This window comes from Ursus arctos, unplaced genomic scaffold (genome assembly GCF_023065955.2).
Source record: "Ursus arctos isolate Adak ecotype North America unplaced genomic scaffold, UrsArc2.0 scaffold_21, whole genome shotgun sequence".
Classification (NCBI taxonomy): Eukaryota; Metazoa; Chordata; class Mammalia; order Carnivora; family Ursidae; genus Ursus; species Ursus arctos.
The window spans coordinates 49076130-49100938 of NW_026622886.1; the positions used below are offsets into that span (position 1 = coordinate 49076130).

A 24809-nucleotide genomic window follows, 5' to 3' on the forward strand; every position below is an offset into this window, starting at 1 on the left:
ACGGGAGGTGCTCAGCCAATCCTTGTTAAGAGCATGAATGAAGCAACCCACACACCGAAGTAACTTCCGCCCCAGAGGCTACGTACAGAGTATTGTTTCAAGGCCTCTTGGCTCCCAAAACACATCCTGGATTGAGAGGACGGTGGTATTGTCACCTCTTCCTCTAACTTGGAACCCCTTTGTGCTTCTGCCAGCCACTTTCTCTTTCTCTCTACTTTGGTCTTGTTATTTCTCCGGCTCTGCTGTCTCTGGCTCGAAGTCTCTCGGAGTCTGCACAGGAAGCACGCAGCTTTAGGTCTGAGGCTATTGGTAACGGAAACATTGGTGCCTGTGTAGATTTAATAAAGGTCACAAACTTTTTTTTTATCTTTGTCATTAATTCCTGTCTCTTGCCCGTGTTCCGTCTCAGACCTGATTCTCCTCATCTTCCTGTGTCCCGCTCAAAAGTCTTACCACCACCCAGGACCCACTCCTCCTGCCCGTGGATTTTCTGATGGACCCCAGAAGGTACTGAGAGGAAAATCACCGAGCTAGCCTCTCTCCCCTGATTTCCTGCCCTGCTGGCCTCGTAGCTCTGCTGACCACATCCTCTCTCATCTTACTTATATACTTCCTCACCAGTCACGTCACCCAGGAGTTCTCAGTCCCCTAAATCTGTCACTGACCCCCACCCAGGCTCTCTGCTTTACCCTCCGCTCTCATTCCAAGGCTCCTGTCCTTACGTTTCTCCCTACACTGCTTTTAGAACCATGTCTCTCTGCTTGGAAGCAGCCAGTCACGTCCCCTGTTGGATCTCCAGCACCCCTTTTTCCCACAGGTGACAGTACTGACTACAATGCTGTCAGGCCGGTGGTGGTCAAGTACCCGGGGCAGCCTTGGGCTGGGGCCCCAAAACCCTTCTCGGGGATCCCAGCTCTGTGCCCTCTATGCCTTTACTTACACTGGGACGGATGGCCGGCAAGTGTCCCTGGCTGAAGGGGACAGGTTTCTACTGCTTCGAAAGACCAACTCAGACTGGTGGCTGGCAAGGCGCCTGGGAGCACCCCCCACTTCTCGACCCATCTTTGTCCCAGCTGCTTACATGACGGAGGAATCTATCCCTTCCCGGAGCCCATCCACCATCAGCCCCAGCCAATCCCTCTGGACACCTGGTGAGTACTCCCTTCACCTTCTTACCTCCCTGGCTTCTAGGAATTATTGGAAGGATCTCTCTCCCTCAGAGCATCTGCTGACCCCCTTCTCTTACTTCCCTCCGATCAGCCTCCTCTTCATCCCCATCGCAGTGTCCCCGTTTCCTCTCCTCCTAGTCTTACACTTTCTAGGTCTCGTACTTTTCCACAGCCTCCCCTGCTCTTGTCTTCCTTGTGAATCCCCAGGATGAGGGATCCAGCCAAGATCACCCCTCTGACCCCCTGCCCCTACTCTTCCCATTTCTCTGTTTCCAGGGCCAGAGTTGTGTCACGGCTCCCCGGAGGAACTGCATGTGTCTCAGGAACCTCCAGGCGGGACGCAGACCACCTCTAGGCAGCCTCCTCCTCTTCCCCCCAAAATGTGTAGAAGCGTCAGTGTTACCAATTTGAGGCCTACACTCCCGAAACCCTTCCAGGAAGGAGCAAGTGGCAGATCTCTCTCTCAGGAAGACTTACTGCCAGAGGCCAATGCCAACACGGTGAGTCACAGCCCTTCTGAGCGGAGTAAAGAGTAAACGGTTATTTACTGCTGGGCCCTGTTCTAGGCACAAAGGCAAACAAGGCAGACAGAATCTCTGCCTTCGAGGGATTTCCATGGGGGTGACGAACACATAAACAAGTAACTGTTGGTACTGGTGAGTGCTACCAAGAAGCATGAATGTAGAGAGTGATGGAGGTAATGTGCGAAGGCATCTCCCAGGAAATGACATGTGGTTGATCCGAATAAGGAGGAGGAAGAAATAGCCGGGAACCAAACTAGGAAATGAGAAGGAATTCTAGCTGAGGGATAACAAGTAGCAAAGATCCTGGGAATACATGGAACCTGGCAGATACAGAGGAACTGAGAGAGAGCCAACGAGCTATGTTTTTCTCTCTAACTCCTGGCCCAGGGCAGGGTTTTTCCTGGGTCCCATCTTGCCAGCTCAGGTCACCAGCAAGTCCCATTTAGAGATGTAACTCCCTCGCTCTTCTTGAAGACTCAGCTCCTCCCCTCTCTCTTACTTGCTGGTGGATTAAAATGGCCCCTCCTCTCTCATACTCCCCTAGTAGGGGTCCCTGACCCCTCTCCCTCTCTTCCCTTTCATTCTGGAGAATGTGAGGGTGGGGCGCTCCCCTCAACCACCACCCCCCCTCAACACACACACAAAAAGCCGGTTCCCCTTTCCTGAGGCCCTGGGGTAGGGGCGGGGTGGGGGAGGAGGGAAGTTGGCAACAGGAAGTGAGGAGGAGAAAAGCAAAGAAGAGTGAGGGAGGGAGTAAAAAAAAAAACAAAAACCCATCCAGCTGGGGACTGGGGTTTCTTCCCCAGTACCTGGGTCACCCCAGCCAGGAGCTGGGGGTGAGAAAACAGTGGGGGGGAGAGGAGGAGGAGGTTAGGTGGAGAGAAGATTGAGGAGGGGCACAGGCAGAGTAACTACCTTTTTCTTCCCCCTTTCCTGGCAGGCAAGACCCCAGCCCCTCATGTCAGAGCACCCTGTGTACTGCAACCTAGTGGACCTTCGCCGCTGTCCCCGGTCTCCTCCCCCAAGCCCTGCGTGCCCCCCACTGCAGAGGCTGGACTCCTGGGAGCAGCACTTGGACCCTAACTCTGGACGCTGCTTCTACATACATTCGCTGACCGGCTCCAAGTCCTGGAAGCCCCCACGCCGCACTCGCGTGCGGGAGATGGTGAGACCTTCCCTCCTGCCTGTTCGTGTGTTCCCTCCACCTCCTCCTTTCCCCTAGTGAACCCCAAAGTGGCGTGTTTTCTCTCTGGGGCTGCCATCAGAAAATTGCTGAGAAGGATGTTGAGAGCGGGTTGAGGTGGCGTCTGGCCATAGCTTTCGTCCTCACCCCACTCCCCAGAACCCTGGCTCCATGGAGGGGACACAGACCCTGCATAGGGACAATGGTGTCCTGCAACCTCAGGCAAAGGGCTCAGAATCTGACACCGCAACCCCAGAACTGCTGGGCCCCCAGGTGAGATTCCTCCCTCCTCCTGAACACATGCAGGAAAAGCCATCTTTTTACTACTCTCTTTTATGCAAGATGTTCATCAGTTACCCATCACACACCCTGCCTCTCACCCACATCCGCACCCCTCTTCCCCCTATAGCCGGGACTCTGAAGCTGACGTTTCCTCCACCTGTTTCTCCAACCCCCCCCCCCCCCCCGCCAGGGTTCACCCTACCTCTGCCAGCGCACCTCCCAGCTCCACCCCTCAGACCAGCCTTCAGCCTTGCAGCCCTCTCGACCTCTGCCGCAAGTCCTGGACGACCCCCATGTAAGTCACCCACTTCCTTGTGCAGGCCGAGATCCTCACTGCCCCACCCCCCCAATTCCTGCTCCTTTAGAAACATCTTCCTCTTTCTGAGTGTTCTCTCCGTATACGCTCTTACGCAGCCTCCCCCACCCCCCAACTGTAAAGGACCTCACTCCTGGGACACCCCCCCCCCTTGGGAAAGCAGTGGCGGCTGTGGGGGGCCCTGGGTGGCTTTTTAATACCCCTTGCTCCACTCCCCAGGAGGTGGAAAAGTCGGGCCTGCTCAATGTGACCAAGATCGCCCAGGGGGGGCGGAAGCTCAGGTGACGAGACCCCGGAATACCGCAGGGGCCTGGGCGGCTGGATTCCGTAGAACCCAGGGCAGGGAGAGCGCCCTCTCCACGTGATTCTAACTGACCTTTGCCCTACTACCACTGCGCTCCCCCCCTCCCCCGTCCGCCCCTGCAGGAAGAACTGGAGCCCGTCTTGGGTGGTGTTAGCAGGTAACAGCTTGGTCTTCTACCGGGAGCCACCGCCGGCCGCGCCCTCCTCAATCTGGGTGAGTGTGAGGGAGGAGAGGTGGGGGCGTGCTGGAGGGGTTCGGGCAGGACTCCTACAGCCTCGGGCCAACTGTGCGGCGGAGGTGGGGGAGGGGGAGTAAAGGAAGAGGCACAGCCTCCCTTGTCCTCGCAGGCCCCCGGGTGGGAGGGAGGCAACGAGGGGAACAGCGCCGTGGCCTCAGTTTCTCCCGATTGCCAGGGACCAGCGGGTAGCCGACCCGAAAGCAGCGTGGACCTGCGCGGGGCAGCCCTGGCCCAAGGCCGCCGCCTGTCCAGCCGCCGCAACGTCCTGCACGTGAGTGCCCTCCCGCGCCTACCCAAAGCTCCACCCGACCCGAAGGTGCGCCTCGGGTTTCCCCGCACCGCTCTCCTGCTCGGCCTCCCGGCGTTTTGTGCTCCTCCCCGCTGACTCAAGCAAGCCCCCTCTCCGCTGGCCCCTCAGATCCGCACGGTCCCTGGCCACGAGTTCCTGCTGCAATCAGACCAGGAGACCGAGTTGCGAGCCTGGCACCGCGCGCTGCGGGCGGTCATCGAACGCCTGGTGAGATGGGTGGGAGATGGCGCGGCCCAGCCGGGAGAGAGGCTCGGCCCGGGCGGGGCAGAGGGAGTGGTGAAGGAACAGTAGGATTTTGGGGTGGTAGGGGGCACGGTGGTCTCGCTGTAGGGCCCTGAGGTGGGGCTGGGACGTGGGACCCCAGCAACCGGCCACCATCTCCTTGCGTCGAGCTGGGGGGTGCAGATTTCTCTTTTCTCTCTTCCAATCTCCGACTCGGCCCACCTCGCCCTTCCGGGTCTAGGATCGAGAGAACCCCCTGGAACTGCGTCTGTCCGGTTCGGGACCGGCAGAGCTGGAGGAGCTGAGCGGCGGAGAGGACGACGAAGAGGAGTCCGAGCCGGTGTCCAAGCCACTGCTGCGGATCGGTGGCCTTCGGAGCTCCAGTGAGGGGCGGGCCTCGGGTGGGCGGGCCCGGGGGCGCATCTCCCGGCTCCTTCCAGGCGGCGGCTCTCGCCCTCATTCCACCTGCTCCTACAGGTCGGTGTCCTGAAGGAACTGAGCAGAACCGCGTCCGGAACAAACTAAAGCGGCTTATCGCAAAGAGACCACCCTTACAAAGCCTGCAGGAGCGTGGGCTGCTCCGAGGTGAGGTGGCCTAGGCTGACGGGCACCCCTCTCTTTCGAACCTGCTGTAGTATTTTTGGAAGCACTTCTGTGTTCCTGATCTGGGCATCAGCCCACTTCGTGGATGAGAAAACTTCAGTGAGACTCACAGTAGAACTTCCCAGAACTAGATCAGCGGTCTTCTGCTCCTCTGCTGCTTATTTTTGGGGAGAAATGGTGTAGCTCCTTGCGGGGGGCCTAGAAAAGGCAGCCAGGAGGGCCAGCCCAACTTTGGGGTGAAAACTTGTGCTAAGAGCTTCCAGGGGTGCTGCTGCCACCGGCTTCCCATCTCACTCTGTGCCTCTCCAGACCAGGTGTTCGGCTGCCAGTTGGAATCACTGTGCCAGCGGGAAGGGGACACCGTGCCCAGCTTTGTGCGGCTCTGCATCGCTGCTGTGGATAAGAGAGGTCACTTTTCCAGAGACCCCACCACCTCCCCTTCCAACAGGCCAAGGCCTAGAATTCCCCACCTCCCCCACCCTGCCTTATTTCTCTCCGCCCTTGGGTCTCTCACCAGTCCTTACCTTACGCAGTTTAGAGCAGGAATTCTTATTTGCTCCCTGCCTGGTCTCCTAGGTCTAGATGTGGACGGCATTTACCGGGTGAGCGGGAACCTGGCAGTGGTCCAGAAACTTCGCTTCCTGGTGGACAGAGGTGAGAAGGCTTGTGGGCATGTGGCGGTACTATGAATTTCATGCCTCAGAACCACAGGCAGTTTCTCAGGGAGCTGGCGGAACAAGGAGGTCTGGCTAGAACAGCATGTCTTAGCTCTTGATCTCTTCTCGTCCGTGTTGCAGAGCGTGCAGTCACCTCCGATGGGAGGTATGTGTTCCCAGAACAGCCAGGACAAGGTACTTACATGGAAGGCCCCTCAGAGCCTTAAAACATCTGACACCCTCCCTGCTCCTTCTGGCTCCCTCTGTGTCCCGCTCCTGGGTGGGTTGTCCCCCTCCCCACCTCAGCTGCCTTGCCCCCCTGTAGATCTCCTGGGTATTTCTGTGGTCTGCCTTAATTGGATCTTCTCCCAAACTCCTGACCTCTCGGTCTCTGGATCTCTCTGGCCCTTCATGAGCCCTGAACCCCTCTGTACCTCCTTCTCCTCCCAGAAGGCCGATTAGATTTGGACAGTGCTGAGTGGGATGATATTCACGTGGTCACTGGAGCCCTGAAGCTTTTTCTCAGGGAGCTACCCCAGCCTCTGGTGCCCCCATCATTGCTGCCCCATTTTCGTGCTGCCCTTGGTAAGGGATGAAAACTTTGGGCAATACCCTTGGTATGGGGGTGGGGCGTAAAGGATAAAGAATAGAGTTTCCTCTATGCCCTTCTGTCCCATCCTGAGCATGGAGATGGAAAACAACTTTCAACTCCTATTATTTATTTATTTATTTATTTATTTATTTATTTAGAATGTTTAGAGGGCTGACTTAAAAAGAATTCTAAAGCTGCAGTTGCTGGGGGGGAGGGTGCCTGGCCGGCTCGGTCAGTAGAGCATTCAACTCTTGATCTCAGGGTTTTGACTTTGAGCCTCATGTTGGGTGTAGAGATTGCTTAAAAATAAGATCTTAAAAAATAATAATAAAGCTGCCGTTGGGCTCAGTGGAAAAGAAAGCTGTGGTAGATTACTGGTGTCTCCCGTGGACGTGGGAAAGAGTAGCGAGTTTACCCACCCTGCCCTCGCACCTTCCCCCAGCCTCACCCCCGTGCCCTTCCCTTCACTTTTTCTCTCTAGCACTCTCCGAATCAGAGCAGCGTCTCTCTCAAATACGAGAATTAATAGGCTCAATGCCCAAGCCCAACCGGGATACTCTGCAGTACCTCCTGGAACATTTATGCAGGTCAGGAAGGCTGAGCATCTCTGTGCACGTGGAGGGAGGGTGGAGTGGGGCATGCAGTGGGCACTGTGTTCAGATGCAGTGAAGGTAGGGGACACCTGGGTTTCTCACCTGTTTAGTGGGCAGATGGAGGAAACAGGCAACCTCTGGGTGGGGCATCAAGTGGGGTAATGGGGATGAAGAGATGCCGAGGGATGCTGTGAGCCATCTCACCGCTCCTGTCCCCTGGCCTCTTTGTCTCCTGTTGGGACCGTGCTCATGGCTTATTTGGCTGAGCTGGGCCTGGGCAGTGAGCTCTGAGAAAGAATAGCCATTTGAATTAGAGTCGCCCAATCTGTGAGCAAGGAGGACTCTAGGGCAGCCTTTGAAGCTGGGAAGAGGCAGGCATCTCCTGGGTTGTGACATCCAAGTCGTATCCTGAAGGTTTCTCTCTTGGTCGCATCTTCACGCCCTTTGTGGCTCTCTGCTTGGTTTCCTTCAGCCACCACGTGGAGGGTCCCGAAGCTTCCTGCTCGTCCCTTTGAAGGGTTTGATTTATCTAAAGTGGTGAAGCTGCTGCCTTGTAGCCCCTTCTCTTGATCTCTGCCCACAGGGTGATAGCACACTCCGATAAGAACCGCATGACCCCCCACAACCTGGGAATTGTGTTTGGGCCGACCCTGTTTCGGCCAGAGCAGGAGACGTCTGACCCGGCCGCCCATGCTCTCTACCCTGGGCAGCTAGTCCAGCTCATGCTCACCGACTTCACCAGCCTCTTCCCTTGACCGGGGCAAGGAAGAAGACAAAACGTGCTTCCGCTGATGTCTGTTGGCGACCCTTTGGTGGGGGTGGGGATAGTGGGTGTTCTGTTTTGAGGACATCCCATTAAATCCTGTGTCTCTGAGATAACTGTCTTCGTGAGTCTGGCCTGAGGGGTTGGGATGGGTTGCGGGAGCCTTCCAGAAAAGGGAAGTGGGTGGATTAACCTCTCTTCTCTTCTTGTTCCCTGTCATCAACCCCCGCCCCCAAGATACAAACGTGGGAAGCAGGGCACTTTCTGACGCAGTTCCTTTATTATCCAGAAACAGTGTCATCATCAAATCCCTCCTCAAAACATATACAGAAGGTACACAGCCCCGCCCGTACCTCCCATCCCTGGGGCATGGGGGGGGCTATGGCTCCTCCTCCCAACTTCTCGAGGGGATGGAAACCCCTTAGGAAATGGATCTGTGATTGCTGGGATTCATTCCTCCCTCTTCAGGCGCTGGAGTTGAGGAATTGTGTCTCCCCAGGCAGGGATCCCAGTAAGATACTCATGTTGCCCACAGCCATGTTGGGGGGCCCAGAGGGAGGTGGGGTACGTTCAGAGCTGTCCTCCTGATCATGGGAAGGGGGAGGACTCAGCCCCTGGGCCTCATCCAGAATAGCCACGAAGTCCAGCTGAGTGTTGTCGAGGTCAAGAGAGTCCAGAGGGTTGCACACCTGCCCTTCAGGAGGAGCGCACAAGGCAGGACCCCCCCCCAGCCTGCCCACCTCAGGATGACCACAGCTGGGGTTGGTGTTCCCCGCCTTGAGCGTCCCATAGCAAGTGGGCAGTGGGGGCAGAAGTCGGGGTGGTGCTGTTGCCCTATGGGGGGCCTTGTTTGCCCCCACTGCAAAATTTTCATGGCAGGGTGGAGGGGCGGGATAGGAGCCCGACTTGTGATTGGGCAAATTAGGTGCAAAACCAGGTCCGTATGTGGCCATTGGACCCTTGGCAGGGCTTGGGCTAACCTGGGAACCCCCTAGAAACTTGGGACTCTGGTACAGAGGTTCCTGGACTGGGGGATCTCCCCTGCCCCCACCCTCCCAGAGCAGTTCCTGTTGAGACTGAACGTAATTACACACCAGCTGGGCCTTGAGTTGTCCTGTGGAGTGAGTGGGGGAATCAAAATCCAGGCTGGGCCTGGGTTCTGAAAGAAGGTAATCGGTGGGTGGCTGGGAATAGGCACCTGACTGGGGATATTGAGGAGGGGGAGGCTGGGGGTAGTGAGAGAACAGAGGCTGTGGGCGAGGAGGCCCGTCACTGGGGTGAGCATTGAGGCAGGGCGCCAGACCTGAGGAATCAGAACCCACTGGACACCCCTGTTCCGGCTTGACCTGCACTTGTCCGTAATGTTCAAGACGAGGACACTGACTGTAGACTCCAGCTGGAGCCTTGGGGCCTGGGTACAGCCCGGAGTGGGAAGGGAACTCACCCCATGGTTCAGGGGGGGGTTCAGGATAGGAGACCTGCTGGGGACAGGGGTTTGGCCCATAGTTGGTGGGTGGACCAGGTCCAAGAGGCAGGGAGCCTGGACCCCTAGCTCCATAAGGTTCAGCCGCTGCCCCTTCGGGTCCCCCATATCCCAAAGTATCAGTAGGTGGGAAGTCCATATAGGGGTTTAGACCACTGCCTATCATGGAGGTCCCACCTTCTGGCTCCTCCTGTAGCCCTCGGGTATCCATGGCAACATTCTCAGTGATGCTGGGGGGCTGTGGTGAGTAGACAGTGGCTGGGAGTTGGGGATCGAAGTTCCGTCCTCCCCCTGCCACGGTGGGGGGCGTGTGGACACACCCCAGGCTCTTGAACCGCTGGACTCTGGCTGGGGCAGGGCGGTCAACAGCCCGGGCCGGGTCACTGGCCCTCCGGGTGACCCCTACGTTGGGGTTGTATCCTGGATACTCAGCTCGGCTTCTCCAGGGAGGTGCAGGAAGGGTCCCCATCCGATCCAGGCTGGGTGCTGCCGTGGGTGGGGTACCACCTCCCCTGGCTGAAGCATATCTTGCCCGGAGCAGGTAGTGCTGGGCAGGTGTGAGGCCGGGCAGGGAGGAAGCCCCGTTCTCTGGCGGGGATCCAGGAGGGTAAGGGGAGGCCAGCGAGGAACGGCGGCTGACGGTATAGGCTGAGCTGACGCTGCTGGAGCTGCTGCTGCGGCGGTCAAGAGATACCGGGGGGCCCAAGCGGCGAGACACAGGGGTGCCTACAAGTGATAAGGGGAAAAAAGCAGGGTGGTCAGGGAGCCCTCTGAATCTCACCCTGCCTCCCCCATGGGACAGCCTTGTCCTGGAATCCCAGGGACAGGCTCCTTAACTCTGACAACTCAGTTCTGTCTCTTCCCATGCCCTTTGCACGTCTGCGTCACCAAGCATTCAGAACCACTGTGAACGGTTGTATAGGTTGTACACTGCACAGCCCTAGGGAGCAGCATTCACGTTATACTTTGTATATCACAATTACCTGATAGATGGAAGGAAAGTGTCTGAGGAAGGGGGACATTTTTCTAATTGTACAAAGGTGCTATAGGGCAGGGAAGTCCTCCTTCCAACTTCAGAGAAGGTCCCGATCTCAGCCCAGCCACTACCCCCACACCCAGGTCTCACCAGTATGGGTCAGGCTGGGCAGTTTGAGGCCCCGGGGCCCTATCGGCCGAAGTTGATGTAGCTGGTCCAGTCTGAGGTTCTCAAGGCGGCGAAGAGTGGACAGGCCAGTGCCAGCAATGCAAGGCCCCTCATCCAAGCTGGACAGGTCCTCAGTGCTGCCCCCTGCATTTCCAGTCATTTCCACACCACTGTCTGTATTGGCTGCACTGCCTGCTGGGGAGTGGTCGCTGCTGCAGGACGACTGGGCCCCAGGGCTGGGCTGCGGCTTCTGCAGGGGCGAAAATGAGGGCTGAGGGCAGTCCCTGCCCCACAGTTCCCTGAACATGGTGAGTGGCTAAAGCCTGTGTCCCAGTGACTGCTGGGACCTAGGGGAAGCTTACAGGTAGAGGGAAGGCTGAGCAGGTGAGGGTCGGGGGCAAACCGGAGACAGATTGAAGAGAAGAGCCTAGGCTGCCTGGGCTCAAATTCGCACTTAGTTCTGTGACCTTGGACAATTTGTCTATGTGCCTGAGTTATGTCACCCGAAAATGTGGAGAGTGAGTTCCTGTTTCACAAAGTTGTCGTGAGGAGTGTAGGAAATTATAATCATACTACATGTGAACGGTACATGTAAACCGTACATAAATCAGAGTAATATACTGAGCCCCATATAAGAGTCTGTTGAACCAATTCCATAATTAATTATACTAAAATCTCTCGATTTGAGGTAACCCAAGGAGCACCCCTGGGATGAGAGACTGGAGGATTGTCCACAGAAGAGCAATTTACAGAGGAGGACACGGAAGGGTTGGGAAGGGGCTGGACGGATGTGGGCGGGGCAGGCGGGGCCTAGAGGTAGGAGTTGCCAGGGCCAGCTCACCACGGCCCCCTCCGGCACGGTCAGTCTGCTGTCCTCCCTGATGGGGCCTCCGTCCCGCTCCCTCTTGGGCTCCACCGTGGACAGCGACGGTGCCCTGGGCAGGGGGCCGTCTCCTCGGTGCCGCTTGGTCACATGGGCGTCAGGACCGTGCACTGTCTTGACGTGCTTCCGGAGCGAGCTGGGGTCTGTGTAGCGTTTGGTGCAGCCGGGGAGCTTACACACGTACGGCTTCTGTTGGACGGACAGTGGAGACAGCAGGCGGAGGAATCAGAGCAGGGGAGTGCAGAACGGACGGGAAGAAGAGGTGGCATCAGTTGGGGAGGAGGGGGTCGGGGACGAATGCACAACACCCACGGAATTAAGGAGCGAGTGGGACCCTTGGAGTAAAAAATGAGAGGACCAGGGGAAAGATTAGGAAAACTGACAGCCCGGGTCTGTGAGGCCTCATCAGGTCAGGGGTTGAAGGGACCTCGGGTCTCCTCCAGGTCGAATGGGTCTATTGAGGTTGGCCCTTTGGCTGGTTAGAGGTAGGGGTGGGGTGGTTAAGTGGAAGTTCTTCGTTTCAGAAAGACCATATCCAGGTGAATTAGGTGGGGGGCGGGGACTCACCTCTGTGGAGTGGGTGCTGCGCTAAGGGATTTCTTATGGGGGAATCTCCCCATAGCTGGCTTCTCAAGTGGGGAGGGTCTCTTAGGTGGGGCATTCACCTCATTGGAGTGGGTCCGATTCTGGTGCTTGGCTCGGTCACTGGCATTGCTGAAGGCTTTACTGCAGCCCTCGTGCTCACACATGTACGGCTTCTCACCCGTGTGTGACCTCAGGTGCGTCTTCAGATTTTCAAGGCGTGAGTATGACTTCCGGCACCCCTCGAACTAGGGGATGTTGGGGTCAAAAGATAGCTCTCAGACAGAAGGACATGGAGATTAGAAGAACGGTAAATCTCAAAAGGGACATACATCAGAGACTGTAACTCAAGACGGGAGAGCAATTCCCAAAATTCAGGGACGAGAGTAGGCAAGAGCCGGGCAAACGGGAAGCCGGAGGGGGTGCGGCCGTGAGCATCTCCCCATCAAGCCAGAGCAGATCTTCCTGCGTGGGAATCTTAGACTGGCTTAGGATGGGGTCATTCTGGGAGCGTCTTAAGTCCTTGACACCGAACTTCTCCATTAGGCGGAGTAGTAAGCACAGTGCCTACAACCCAGAGTACTTTTGGCGGCCCACAAAAATGTCTTAATTTTTTAAAAGCAAGCGGAAAATAGCATTTTAGGTCCAAGAAAATGTTCTAATATACAACACCAGTATGTTCATCTTTATACTAACCCAGTCCGAAGATACATTTTTTTAAATATTTGTTTATGAAGGCAAAAGTGTCTAGGATCCATGAAAGTATGAGCTCTGCCTTGGCGGGGAGCCCCGGTTTAGGGAAGGACCCTGAGCTGGGGAAGTGGGTGCCTCACCGTGCACTTGTGCGGCTTCTCGCCTGTGTGTCTGCGCATGTGGACCACCAGCATGTACTGGGCTTTGAAGGGCCTCAGCTCTCTGGAGCAGCCCCCCCAATGGCACACGAACTCCTTCCTCTCCCCATGGATGTGCTCACTGTTGATGTGCTGAAGGAGATACAGAGGCTCTCTGAGGTTCCCTTCTGCCCCCAAGTCCCAAAGCAGACCTTCCCTGGACCTCTCCACCCCACCTCATTCCTCCTGGGCTCCGCCTCATGGGGAAAGAGGCGGCAGGAAGAACATCACAGCCCGCACCTCCGTTCTCCCACGTTTCTAAAACAAAGCTATAGCTCCTGAGCTTCTGCCGTCCCACCTGGCCACTCTACCTCTGACCTCGGTATCCTGGGACCTCCTGCCCTTAGCCTAACTCTACAGTGCCCCTCCAGAATGTCCTACAAGATCCAGCCAGCATTCCTGTTACCCCCTGGGGCTCACATGCACCAGCTGCTCCTGGGAGTCAAATTCCTGGCTGCAGCCATCCCAGCGGCAGTCAGTCTCATACACAGATTCGGGCTCAGGCTTCTCCTCTCTCTCCAGGTCCTCCCGCCCATCCAACATCCCCAGCAGGGGATCCTAGGGCAGAGGAGGCAATCCAAGGGTCACTGGGGTGACAGCTTTTGTTTGGCTCCGGTTTCAGAGTTAAAGTCACCCCCGCCTTACCTGTGTGCCTGTGGAGTTGGGGCTGGACATATCACCCTCCAAGGGCTCCTCTGGGCACTTGCTAACCAGCGGGTCCAGCTCAGATTTCAGCTTCCCCAAGGGAAGAGGTGAGGGTGATGAAGGCAGAAGGGGGCAGAAGGAAGAGGGAGCCCAGCCAGGTCTTCCTGCCCTGAGTGCCCCCACCCAAGCCGCTGGAACCCCTGGGTTTGGAAGACACTTCCTCCTCAGACTGCACTGGGATGGGCAAAAGGTGGGATCTCATTTGGAAGAGTCTGAGTCAGCCCCAAGGAGTGAACCCCACCAACCATACCCCTTTATGTTTTTGCTACTGAAAACTTTTAGATCCCCTGTCCTTCCTTCACTGTTCCCCATAAAGTCCACCACCCACCCACCCTGAGCTGAGGGAAACTGGGCGGCAGTATGAGGACTCTTACCTGGCAGGTTGGGAGGGGTCCCCGGGACTGAGGATGCGGCATCATCCCACCCTGAGTGGGGTCATGGGGACCACAGGGCTGGACCCCGAAGGAAGGCGAGGTCCCTTTTTGGTGATTCATCTGGGGTGGGAATCCCAGAGACGGGCTGAAGAGGTGGAGGAGAGGCAGTTATTTAGGACTATCATCTCAAAGAGTTTCAGGAGGTCTCGGGCTATTCTGGAGTGTTTCTGAAAGACGGTATGGGAAGTGGTTGAGGCAGGCCCAGGGAAGCACGGAGGAGGGCTTCAGCACCTTTGAGATGATAAGGATTCAAATTGGGTCGGGTGCTTTGGAGGGCTTGAGGCTTTTAGTGGGGTTTGGTAGGGTCTTTAGGGGCCTCTTAGCCCAAGGCTCTCTGCACCTCATGGTGCCGATGGAGAGGTGACCATAGGAGCCCCCGGGAGATGCACAGCGTGAGTTGATGAAGGCCACGAGGGAGCTGGGTGAGGTGCGGATAACTGTCTGCAGGTCCAGGCTGGCGTCTGACAGAGGTGAGATGGAGAGTGCCCGCTTCTTGGCCAACTTGACTGCACTTCGGGGAGGAGGAAAGAGTGGGGCTGGGGCAGGAAACAGGGGAGATAGCTATGGTAAATGGGGCATGTCTCCATACACCCAACCCATGGGTCCTGACTCTCAACAAAAAAATGACACTTGACTCTGCTTTGCCCTACTGACCCCATCTGTGACCTCCCGATCATGCTCTGACCCCTTGCTCCAATCTCCAAGCATTTCCCCTTCCAAGTTTGATCCCTTGCCTCCCCTCCCAACTTTCTCTTTTAGAGCAAGTCCCCGAGGGCCAGAAAGGGAAGAGATGTTGCCTGAGGCCTCACCCTCAGTGCAGCTGTTGGTCTCTCTGGCTGGCCCATAACTGTGAGGGCCAGACATGAGGTTGGCCTGGTGGCAGAAGGGCAGACCAGGCAGTCCTAGAAAAGAGAGATAGCCGGAATGGGGAGCGGGAATGGGGGACACATAAGGCCTCATCTCGAAACCCCAGGAGAGGCCTGATCCCATATCCCAAGCCTATGAGACAGAGAACCTCAGATCATCTCGTGGGTTAGAGACTGGCACGGGGTAGGAGATGGAAGAGGGATGCCTGGGGCTGGTTGAGAGAGCTGCCAGTCTTCAAGGCCTGGAGATTAGTATTTGCACTGACCTTCTGTCCCCATGCTGGGGGCCTGACTGGGGAGGGGCCGGAGACAGCAGGGCTCGCCATAGCTACTGACTGGCGGTGGGGTCATCGAGTTGAACATGGTGTCTCAGAGGAGAGTGTGGGGACACTGCAGGAGGGGAAGGGAGATCTGCAAGTTATAAAGGCAGGAGGGAAATAAGGAAGGTCAGATAAACTAATTCAGGTACAGAACCTCTAAGACATCTGCCATGGGAAATCAAAGTGAAAGGAGCATCACTAGGCCAGGGTGAGGGTAAGGAAAGGAGTCCCAAAGAGGCAGAGGCTGTCTTGAGGAGTTTTGTGGGAACTGAGTGGGATCTTTGCCTGGGTGGTCTAAGCGCTCCTGCGTGTGTGTGGGTGTGTGTGTGTGTGTGGCGGGGTGTGTTTAGGGGGAGTATTATGGACTAATTGAGCCTTGATGAGCTTCAAGTGATTTTATACCATGGCCCTCTATTTCTTCTTGCTCTGACCACGGGCCGGCTTTGAGGAGTGGAATGGGGGAACTCAAGCTGAGCCTCTTTGCCTTCGTTTGTTCCTGCCCAGCGACAGCCCGGCTACAATCTCTCCAGCATCCAGCAGAGGGTGCTCTCGCCACAGCTCAGACGGAGAGGCTGGTGGGGCCAGGAAGGAGCGCAGATGATCTGCCTTTTTCTAAGGCAGAAAACTGTGTATAGAAGGGGATAAGATTTCTGAGGGGAGCCTCCCGGGTCTGTTGAGTACAAAGGCTGGAAACTGGTGTTATCCTGGGGTAGTTTGAATCTGGGCGCCCACCTCGCTTGGTCTATTTTGGGGGAGCAGGAAAGGACTGTAAGAGAAGGCTTTGAGAGAATGAAAAAACAGTCATTATCCATTAGAAAAGAGTTGTGAGGGAGAGGATTCTGCTGTCCGCTTTTCTCCTCAAACTCCAGTTTGGGTTCCACCCCGGGTTTTCCGGTCTCCCGGGACTGAGGGTGGGGTGGGGCGGGGTAGGGTGGAGAACGACCGGGAGCGGGCCGGCCGGCGCGGTGGGTGATCCCGGGATGCTGGGATTTAGGGTGAGGGCGGGGTAAGATGGGGAGCGGAACCCGGACCCCATGACCCAGCCCAAGCCCCGCAGCCTGGACTGTACCCTTCCTAACTCCTCCTTTCCCAGCGGAGAGCTGGATCCCGCATCCAAGACCTCCCAACTCGACCTTGGCACTTTGTGTGCGGGGGGGGGGGGGGGCACAGCTGGCTGGCAGCTGGATGGGGGGACACTTCTCCCGCCTCCTTCCTCTATGACTCACCCAGGGGAAGGAGGCAGGGGCTCGCAAACGACCCCCTAAATACTAAAGAGACTCCCCCAAACGTGCCTAATCAGTCATCTTCCTGCGCCACTGCCCAGCGGCAGGGGAGCCGCGATGTAAATGGGGCGACATCCCTCCTCGCCCACGCGTGCCACAGCCCACCCACCTCTCCCCTTCACACTAGTGACAGGAAAATTTCGCCAACTTTTCCAACTTCAGTTACGTTTTCCTGGGATGTGGATGAAAGCGCAGGATGGGGCAGGGAGCTTTAGGGTTGCCCTGCTGGAGCCCTGAATCATCTTCTGTGTCTCCCTATTTTCCAGAGTCCCCCTCGCACCCCCGCTCCCCAACTCCCAGGAGTAGGCCCCGCCCCCCTTCTCCTGGTCCCGCCTTCCCCGCCCCCGTGCCTCCTCGGCCCACCCAAGTAGCCGCCGCAGGCTCTGGCTGCAGACGGCTCCGCTTCCCCCGCCCGCCCCGGGAGCCCAGTCGAGCGAGCCGCGGTGGAGGGAGGGCGGGGGGGGGGGGTAGTTGAGAGGCGGGACACATTCTTCCCTCCTCCCCTCAGTGCATCCAGAAAGCTGGCAGTGGCGCTCGGGGGGCGGGGGGCACTGTTGGAGCGTGGGGGTCCCCGTGGCGGGGTGGAAAAGAAAGAATCCAGAAACTATAGGGACAGATAGTGACTGGGTAAATAAAATAAGGTGTGTATGGGGAGAGAGAGGGGTCAGGACACCTTGGGTTCCTGATTATCACAGTTGGCTTCCCAAGGGTTAACCCCTCCAGACCCCCGGGAACCCCTTAGTGACGTCAAGGGCGGGGTCTGTACCGCCTGGTTGGGGATGCCGGGGAGATAATTGAGGGGGGGTGTCTCCGGACCCCGCCCCCATAGGGAAAACCACCCTAATTCCGGCCCTTACAACTCCCCGGGGAAATTGCCTGGCCTTCTTCTTCCACTGGACAGTAAAGACCTATCCTATGAAGACCCCAGTTCTCCAGCCCCCAAAACCTTAAGTCCCCAGTCACTATGGGATCCCCTTTCCCTAATCCTGTCCCCAAAGCTAGCTGCCGAGGGCGGATTGTTTCGGGGTCACCGGGCCTGAAAGAGGCTTCAGAGCGGGGAGCAAGGGCAGGCAGGGTGGTCTGAGCCAGAGGAGGGGCCTCGGCCCCCAGCTCCCGTTGGGGAGGGGGTCCCAACCGGGATACATAGGCAGGCAGTGGCCAGTGGTCCCGCCCAGTCCCAATAGGGGTCTCCCTGCGGCTGGCCCAGCTGTCCTGGTGGTCCTGAGGTCAGAGGGTCAAGACAAGGTCTCCTCGGCTCCTCCTAAGCACCCTGACCACAGCCCTCGGGACTCAGGAGTCCAGATTCCTTGAAGAGTCTTTCTAGGGCCTAAACGGGACGCTGGCCCCTCCAGCCCCCTTCCTAATTCAGAAGACACTCCTTTTCCCCAGAACACATGCACCAGCCAGCACATCTGTCACAAGACAGGTCAGGGGTTCAAGCCTAGCCGCCCCCCACCGGTTTTGTCGCCTCACACACACACCCATCTCCACCCCACCTAGGGCTCTCTCCTTAGCTGTTCCCTCCTTTCAGAAACACTGACGTCTTCCTGCCGGCGCTCAGGACACACCTGGAGTTCCCTCTCTACCACGCAGACCTCCAGCTAGCCGTCCCTCCAGCCTCTTCATCCCAACCTCATGAAAGTGAGATGTTTCTAATAAATGGGAGAGGCGGAGACAGACAAAGAGATCCACGGTTGCCTGAGACAGAGACACAGAAACTGTCAGAAGAAAAAAAAAAAGATACAGAGAAAGGGAAATACAAATGAAAAAATTCTTGAATCTTTCTATATCTCACCCCAGGCTCTCCCACCCTCTTTTTGCCTCTGTGCCCCAGGTCTCCCTCTCGGTTGGGCAGAGTCCCTCTCAAGCAGGGCATCCCCTCGGGCCCCCTCCCCCACTGCTCCCAGGTGGTCCCCCGCCTGCCCCCCTTCTCACCTCCTTCTGGGCGCAGGGCTCTGGATGCGCGGTCCAGGGCTGGAGTCTGGGCTGGGGGGTGTGCGGTGGGGAGGGGGGGCGGACAGGGCCACGGCAGCGCAGCCTCAGTGCCACCCCCACCCCCCCTAACCTGGCCGCCAGCCCTCCCGCCGGCCCAGCCCGCCGGGCCGCGAGCCGGGACCACCCGCGAGAAGCGCAAACTTTTTTTTTCCCTTTTGCAAAAACTTTTTCTCGCTCAAGCAGCTGGCGCGCCGCCGCTCTTCCCGCTCGCCTCTCACCTCCCTTCTACTTCCCTCCCTCTTGCCGTTCTGGAGGATGAGGCGGGGTAGCTAAAAGCAAGAGAGGGGGTGCCGGGCTTATTGCACCCCCAGGACCCCCAGGATCCTCCCCCTCCCTTGAGGGACCCTATACTGCCTCCCCCCCCCCCCCCCCGCTGAACACGCTGCTGGTGGTGGGCAATAAATCCCGGCATGGATCCTTGGATCGGCTACCCACGAAGAGCCACCCCCCCCCCAGCCAGAAAAAAATAAGAAATATATTGGGAAGTGGGGAGCAAAGAAAAAGTTCATCTGAGGAAGATAATATTGGAGGGTAGCGTCGTCGACTTTGGTTGGTGCTAACTGAGCATTCCGCCATCCGGTAGTTTATCTGTTGGCCTCACTCTTTCAATGGAACATGAAGGGGTTAGGACAGATTTGGGGTTTGGTGCGAATAGGACTGGAACAGAGTTGGCTTAGAAGTGAAGGGTCTATAGATTATAAAAGAGAGGAGTAGTGGCTGAGGCTCTGGGTGCAGAGTATGAGGTTTACAAGGTTACTAAGGAACCCTGGGACGCGGCCGAAACACTGTTCCGCGGAGAACCCCCGCTCTGTTTCATCTCTGGAGACTGCGGGCACCTCCGCACCTCTGTGCCGCCGGCTTTCTGCAATTCCAGGCTGTCTACTCCCTCTGCTGGCCGTTCTGGCACATGACACTCTCTCGGAGTCCGGGGGCAGAGCAGACTGGGGAAGCTGAAGGAGTAGGAGGCTTGACAGGTCCCCCTTCCAAAGCCCAGTTAGGAGTCCAGGGAGGGGGTTGTATGAGCCCAAAGAAATGGAAAGGCACACTAGAAGAGGCTGTTAGTGCAGAACAGTAGTGTCTGAGAGGGGAGTGCCTTGTCCCTTCGGATTTGTGTTGCTATAGTGACTGGATGCAGGGGAAGGGGCAGCTGAGAAAGGGGAGAAAACCTGGTGAGGAAAAGGAGTCCCTTCCTTTTCTGTCATGCCTCAGACAGGCCTCACACATCCTAGCTCTGCTTCCAAGAACCACCTTCTCAGGCCTGAAGAGTTAGTGGGTTAACTGTTCAGACTGAGGGTCAAGGGGAAAAGGTGAAACTAGGAAGAGGTCTGAGGCCCTACAAATATAGGTAGTAACTGTGGGGGAACAGATAAGGAGTCCTATTTGACCCTCCCTCCCCCACATGACTTGAGCCCAGACAACAGCTATACCCAGAGGGTCAGGCAAGACCAGTGGTCCTGTCCCAGCCATCTGCCCTTTCTTTCAGAGAAGCTCTTTTAGAGCACACTGCTTTTTCCTCCTCACCCAGGTCTCTAGATTAGTGATTCTCCAACGTTTTAACTTCAAGACCCCTCTACACTCTTTTTTAAAAAGATTTTATTTATTTATTTATTTATTTATTTATTTGAGAGAAAGTGAGCGAGCACAAGCAGGGAGAGGGGCAGAGGGAGAGAGAGAAGCAGGCTCCCTGCCGAGCAGGGAGCCCAATGCAGGGCTGATCCCAGGACCCCAGGGTCATGACCTGAGCCAAACGCAGACACTTAACCGATTAAGCCATCCAGGTGCCCCTCTTTTTTTTTTTTTTTTTTTAAGTAGGCTCCTTGCCCAATGTGGGGCTTGAACTCACAACCCTGTGATTCAGAGTTGTATGCTTTACCCACTGAGCCACCCAGGCGCCCCACCTTTATGCTCTTAAAATCTATTGAATTTTTGTTTATGTGGTTCATATCAATTTACTATATTAGAAATTAAAACTGAAAAAAGTTTGTAACACAAGAATACACAAGCACATATCCCATTAACAATGATGTCAGAAAGATGATGTAATCACATGCCACACAGCCTCTGGAAAACTCCACTGTATACTTTTGAGATAATGAAAATAAAAAAGGCAAATACCATCTTAATATTATTATGAAAACAGTTTCGACCTTGTGAACACTACTGAAAGGGTCTCAGGGACCTCCCAGGGGTCCCCAGACCTCACCTTGAAAACTATCCCTCTGGACTATCACCCCAGCCCTTCTTTATGACTCATACTTGTTGATTTTTCCCCTCATTTTTATTAGGAAAGTATAAACATTTGTCTCCCCGGTGGGTCCTGTCCCCCACACTGGGAAACACCAGGGAACTTCTTGGCTCAGTACCCCTCTCTCCTGGGTCCCATTTCTGGGGCTCTCCTAACCACCTCCTCTTAACCCCTTGCCCATCTCCTTCTTGACCCTCCCTTAAAGCTCTTCCACAGTTCCTACCCTTGGCCAGCCTGGTTCCCCTGTCCCAAGCCTGCTTCCCTCACTTGAGGACTTTCTCTTCTTGGGAGAGACTAAGGAATTTTTCTCTGCCTTCTCCTTCCCTCCCTCCACCCCTCCCTTACCTCCGCCACCTTCTCAGAGGGCTTAGGGTAGGAAATCAAGCTTTCTGGGGAGACTCCTTTAGAGAACACACTTTCCCCATCTCCCCACACATCAACCAGCCTGAAATAGGCAAGTGTCTGGACGAACGAGTGCCCATATGGGTTCCTTAGGGGTCACCCCGGTCATACTGCCACCCCACCCATTAGGTGGGGGTGTGGATCAGGAATCTAATGTCTCCCACCACAGATGCCCTTTGCCTGGGAGCCCCCAACTGATCTCTTTACTCTAAATTCCCAGGTCCTCTCGCTAGCTGCAGCCACAGGCCTCCACCACCATATCTGGCACATCTGTCTTGACCACATTGCCATCCCGGTCCAGGTAGAGGAGAGACAGAGGCCTTCGGGCAGTAGGGACACAGCAGGAAGTACCCAAGGGCCAAGGATTGTTGGCCTTGAGGATGCTGAAGACGGCCGAGTGGAAGGAGGCAGCAATGCCAGGGCTGCCAGCCAGGTGGGGGGGGCACTGTCCGCTGCAGTAATTTAGCTGGTACCCCTCGGGCTGCAGGATCCAGTCCCGCCATCCCAGTTCCTGGAAGTCTACGTAATGGTCTCGCCTGCAGCATAAGGGGGTCTCGGGCTCACAGGTGGGGGTCCTTCTCCTGGCCCGGCCTGCTCCAGGCTCATTGGGCCGGATCTTCAGCTCCAGGAAGGGCCGCTGGTCTCCTGCCGTGTCCAGGAGCCGCAGAGGCTGCTGGGCACAGGTGCTGTTGCCTTCCAGGAGTCTGCAGTTCAGCTGGAGTTTCAGGACAGCGGACTCCTCAGCCCTTAAGCCACTAGAGGGCAGAGTGAGGGCGTGCCAGCCCGGGACTGTCATCTGGTGCTCGGCCAGGAGGGTGCGCGACCCTTGGTGCCTGCGCCTGGGGCTCCGTCGGAAGATCCTCAAGTGAAGAGTGCCAGGAAGGGTGGGGAGCACGTGCAGCCAGAGGCGAGCGTGGTCCAGGCGGTGGGACTGAGCTGCGGACAGGTGGAAGGCGAGCACGGAGCTGCAGGCTGACGTGGGGGAATCTGCGGGGGAGATGGAGACGGGACGGAGGAATGTGAGCCGGGCGAAGCTCTCCACTGAGACCCCCGCCAGCCCCGCCCGCTGCTCTCCCTAGCCCCTCTAGAAGACACGGGGACTGCCTTGTGTCCTCCGTCCTCCACAACGGGTCCCTGCCCCAACTCCTCCTCCTCCCACACCCTGCTCCGTCTGCCTTTGCTGTCAGTCTCCCCTTCCGCCTCCCTCTCCCTGTCTGCTCTCCGCCTGTCCCTGCCTTACCCACCTGTGATGGTAGCAAAGCTGATGACCTCCTCCCCATCCGCCGGAGCCACACTTCCTGGCTGTAGTCTCCGCAGCGCTCTGGCCAAGGCTGCCTGGGGTGGAGGGTGAGTTATTCTGGGACGACTAGTCAGGTGCAGCCCCTCCAAGATCTGCTGCTTGGCTAGCTCCAGGACCAGAGCTCGTTCTGCTTGGGGCGCCGGCGTGGGGCCTCCACAGGAGGGACATACAGACCCTGCCCCCTGTGCCCACACCAGCGCCCACAGCAGCACCAGCTGGGGCTGGACATCAGGGAGCCCCATGCTCCTGGTGAACGGCCCTGGGCTGGGTCGGGAGCCTCGGATGGCAGTTGCTCCTTCTGTTGATCTGATTGCGTGGAAGCCAATGAGGGCAGCAGCAGACAGCAGTGCCACACCTACCCTCGGCCAAGGGTAGAGCCACCTGTCTTCTATCGCTTGGGACTCAGGAAGGCAGTACGTGGATGGTCCTATGGGTAGCTGTGTTTAGCGCAGCTGGCCGGTTTGACCCTCACAGCTCATGGCTGGTTACTGACTGGGGCCTCTTTAGAGCCGCAACCTGGGGCTCCCTCACTTAGTGGTCAGCCAGCAGACCTACCCTCTGAGCCCCGGGATTGGCCGGCTATGCTGCCCATCAGGGCCCTGCAGGGGGTGGAGGTTCCCCCTGGGAGCTCGGGTTTCACCATCTGGCCTGGTCACTGAGTTTGAGGTAGGGGTAAGGGGGTGGGGGGGCAGTGTGGACACACATGATGCAAGAAAGAGAATGATTTCACATGCTCAGTCCCCAAGGTCTGGGGCTCGGGGGAGGGACTCCTAGGAGCAAGGTGGGGAGGGCAATTCCCCCCATACATCCAGTCCTTCTAGCTTACCCAGACGCCTCTGGTGCAGCAGTTCTGATGAGGCAGCTGTGCATTCCACTGGTTCCTTCTCCAGGGTCTCTGGAAGGAGAACTCTGGTCTCTCTATTCCTAGCAATAGGGCTGGGACAGGGGGGAAAGGAATGGAGTCCTCCTGCCCAGGCCAAGGTGGCAGTGCCACAGGGCACGGAAGTCACCTCCTGACCCTGCCTATGCTGGCTGCCCAGAGTCCAGTTGGACTGGAGCACAACGTGGAGGAGGGCTGGAGCATGGTGGGGGTGGGGGGCACGTTACTTCGATGTCTGGGGAAACCCAGAGAGGTAGGGGTGGTGGTGACGCAATCTTACAGCAGGGCAGAGTCCATCAAGGCTGGCAGAAGGGCATGGGACTTGGGAGGGCATACCCAGCTGCTGGGTCCCTTTAAGGGGATTGTGAGAGTTACCTAAATCCGGAGCATCCTAGAAGTGGTGTGAGGCCTCTGTGTAAGGGGGAAGGAAATGGAAGGTTTAAAGACTTGGAAGAGCAAAGCAAGATGAGCTCCAATCCCAGCCCTCCTTACCACACTTCCTCACTGAATAACTGGGAGGGCCACGGCCCCTCCACCTTGAACTCACGAAGGTAGACTTCATCCTAGCCTTTCTTCTTACGCCCCAGTTTCTTCAAGAAGCTAGAAGGAAGTGAGTGTGATTTGGAAATGTGCCTGACTCTGTTTTATTAACCTCCGCCCTATGTAGTCAGCGGGGGCTGTCAAGAGACTCCTAGATCTGGCACCAGGGGGAGAAAGGTGGTTCTTCGGGGGCTGGGGCTCAGTACCGCCGGTGTCCACCATGTGGCAGTGTAGTGCCACTGGACGGCAGCTGGCTTAGCGCTGACCAGCTTCCCAGGGAATGCGCCGCTCTGAGGAGTGGGGAGACGCAGAGCGCTTTCCAACCTCTCTCTCTGGGGACCCTGCCTCTCCTACAGAAAACAGAGAAGCTAGTCTCCGTGCTCTCCCCTCTCACCACTACCAGAGAGCAGAAGCTGTCATCAGGCCCCACATCGCTGCTACCTTTGGTTTTAGACCTCGTCACATTGACACGTGGCAATGGAGCTTGGTGATGGATGCCAGGCTCTTCCTAGAAACTCAGGGCACCGTGTGGTGGTGGGGGGGGGGTTGGGGGTAGAGAAGGGACAAGGAGACTCTTAGACCCTCCTGTCCTTACATTTCTCCCTGGGCGGAAACATATTAAAGCCCCTCTGTCCAGCTCCCCCCCCGCCCCAAGCAACCTCTCTGTTGGTTGAGGCTGGTGAGACCCTGGGGTCTGGAACATTGAACTGCAAAGAAGCTTCTGCCCATGGTGGTGTCTCAGAGGGCTTACCTGTTGGTGCCAGGAGAGAGTCAAGGGAAGCAGCACCAAGTGGCTGCGGGAGACTCTGACCCCACTTCTCCCCTACCCTCTATCAGGTGCCCCCAATTTTCAGCTCTTCCTACCCTCTTGCTGCTGTGCCTGGCCTGGCCCTACCTCCCCACTGACACTTACGTCAGAACCCAGCTATAAATATGCTCTTAGCATCTTAGTCACTTTCCCCAAGAAGTGCTCCCAGGTTATAAATACCCCAGCCATCTGCCTCACAGGCCCGCCCTACCACCAACCTGGTTGGGTGCTGGGGGGGGGGGGGAGGGACGGGCTTGGGGGCGGGTAAGAAAGGAGAAGAAGCCCGAGTGATTA

The 24809-nt window shown here is 57.1% G+C and overlaps 3 protein-coding genes across 4 annotated transcripts; 1 reads left to right on the top strand and 2 right to left on the bottom strand.

The window, feature by feature from the left end:
- Positions 1-656: 656 nt before the first annotated feature.
- ARHGAP9 (Rho GTPase activating protein 9) lies at positions 657-7868 on the top strand. 2 transcript variants are annotated; one of them, XM_026500183.4, is made up of 17 exons: positions 657-1151; positions 1446-1669; positions 2634-2858; positions 3036-3149; positions 3349-3453; positions 3694-3755; positions 3901-3991; positions 4192-4287; positions 4435-4533; positions 4790-4931; positions 5026-5133; positions 5461-5559; positions 5728-5805; positions 5949-6002; positions 6258-6392; positions 6881-6986; positions 7576-7868. In XM_026500183.4, the coding sequence occupies exons 1-17, from the start codon at positions 836-838 to the stop codon at positions 7745-7747; spliced, it is 2226 nt and encodes a 741-aa protein (XP_026355968.1). In that variant the 5' UTR covers positions 657-835; the 3' UTR covers positions 7748-7868. The 2 variants fall into 2 exon arrangements, with proteins under 2 accessions (XP_026355968.1, XP_044240600.1); XM_044384665.3 differs by lacking the exons at positions 657-1151; positions 1446-1669 and adding an exon at positions 2419-2529.
- Positions 7869-8020: 152 nt separating this feature from the next.
- Positions 8021-18634, bottom strand: GLI1 (GLI family zinc finger 1). The gene is made up of 13 exons (XM_026500186.4): positions 18281-18634; positions 17914-17997; positions 15009-15132; positions 14686-14778; positions 14217-14412; positions 13817-13961; positions 13383-13472; positions 13158-13295; positions 12681-12830; positions 11931-12095; positions 11224-11454; positions 10365-10632; positions 8021-9964 (listed from the first exon to the last, which is right to left on the bottom strand). The coding sequence occupies exons 3-13, from the start codon at positions 15103-15105 to the stop codon at positions 8220-8222; spliced, it is 3318 nt and encodes a 1105-aa protein (XP_026355971.2). The 5' UTR covers positions 15106-15132; positions 17914-17997; positions 18281-18634; the 3' UTR covers positions 8021-8219.
- Positions 18635-20121: 1487 nt separating this feature from the next.
- On the bottom strand, positions 20122-23223 carry INHBE (inhibin subunit beta E). Its single transcript, XM_048218244.2, has 3 exons — positions 23114-23223; positions 22232-22593; positions 20122-21974 (listed from the first exon to the last, which is right to left on the bottom strand). The coding sequence occupies exons 1-3, from the start codon at positions 23155-23157 to the stop codon at positions 21217-21219; spliced, it is 1164 nt and encodes a 387-aa protein (XP_048074201.1). The 5' UTR covers positions 23158-23223; the 3' UTR covers positions 20122-21216.
- Between the last annotated feature and the right edge of the window lie 1586 nt (positions 23224-24809).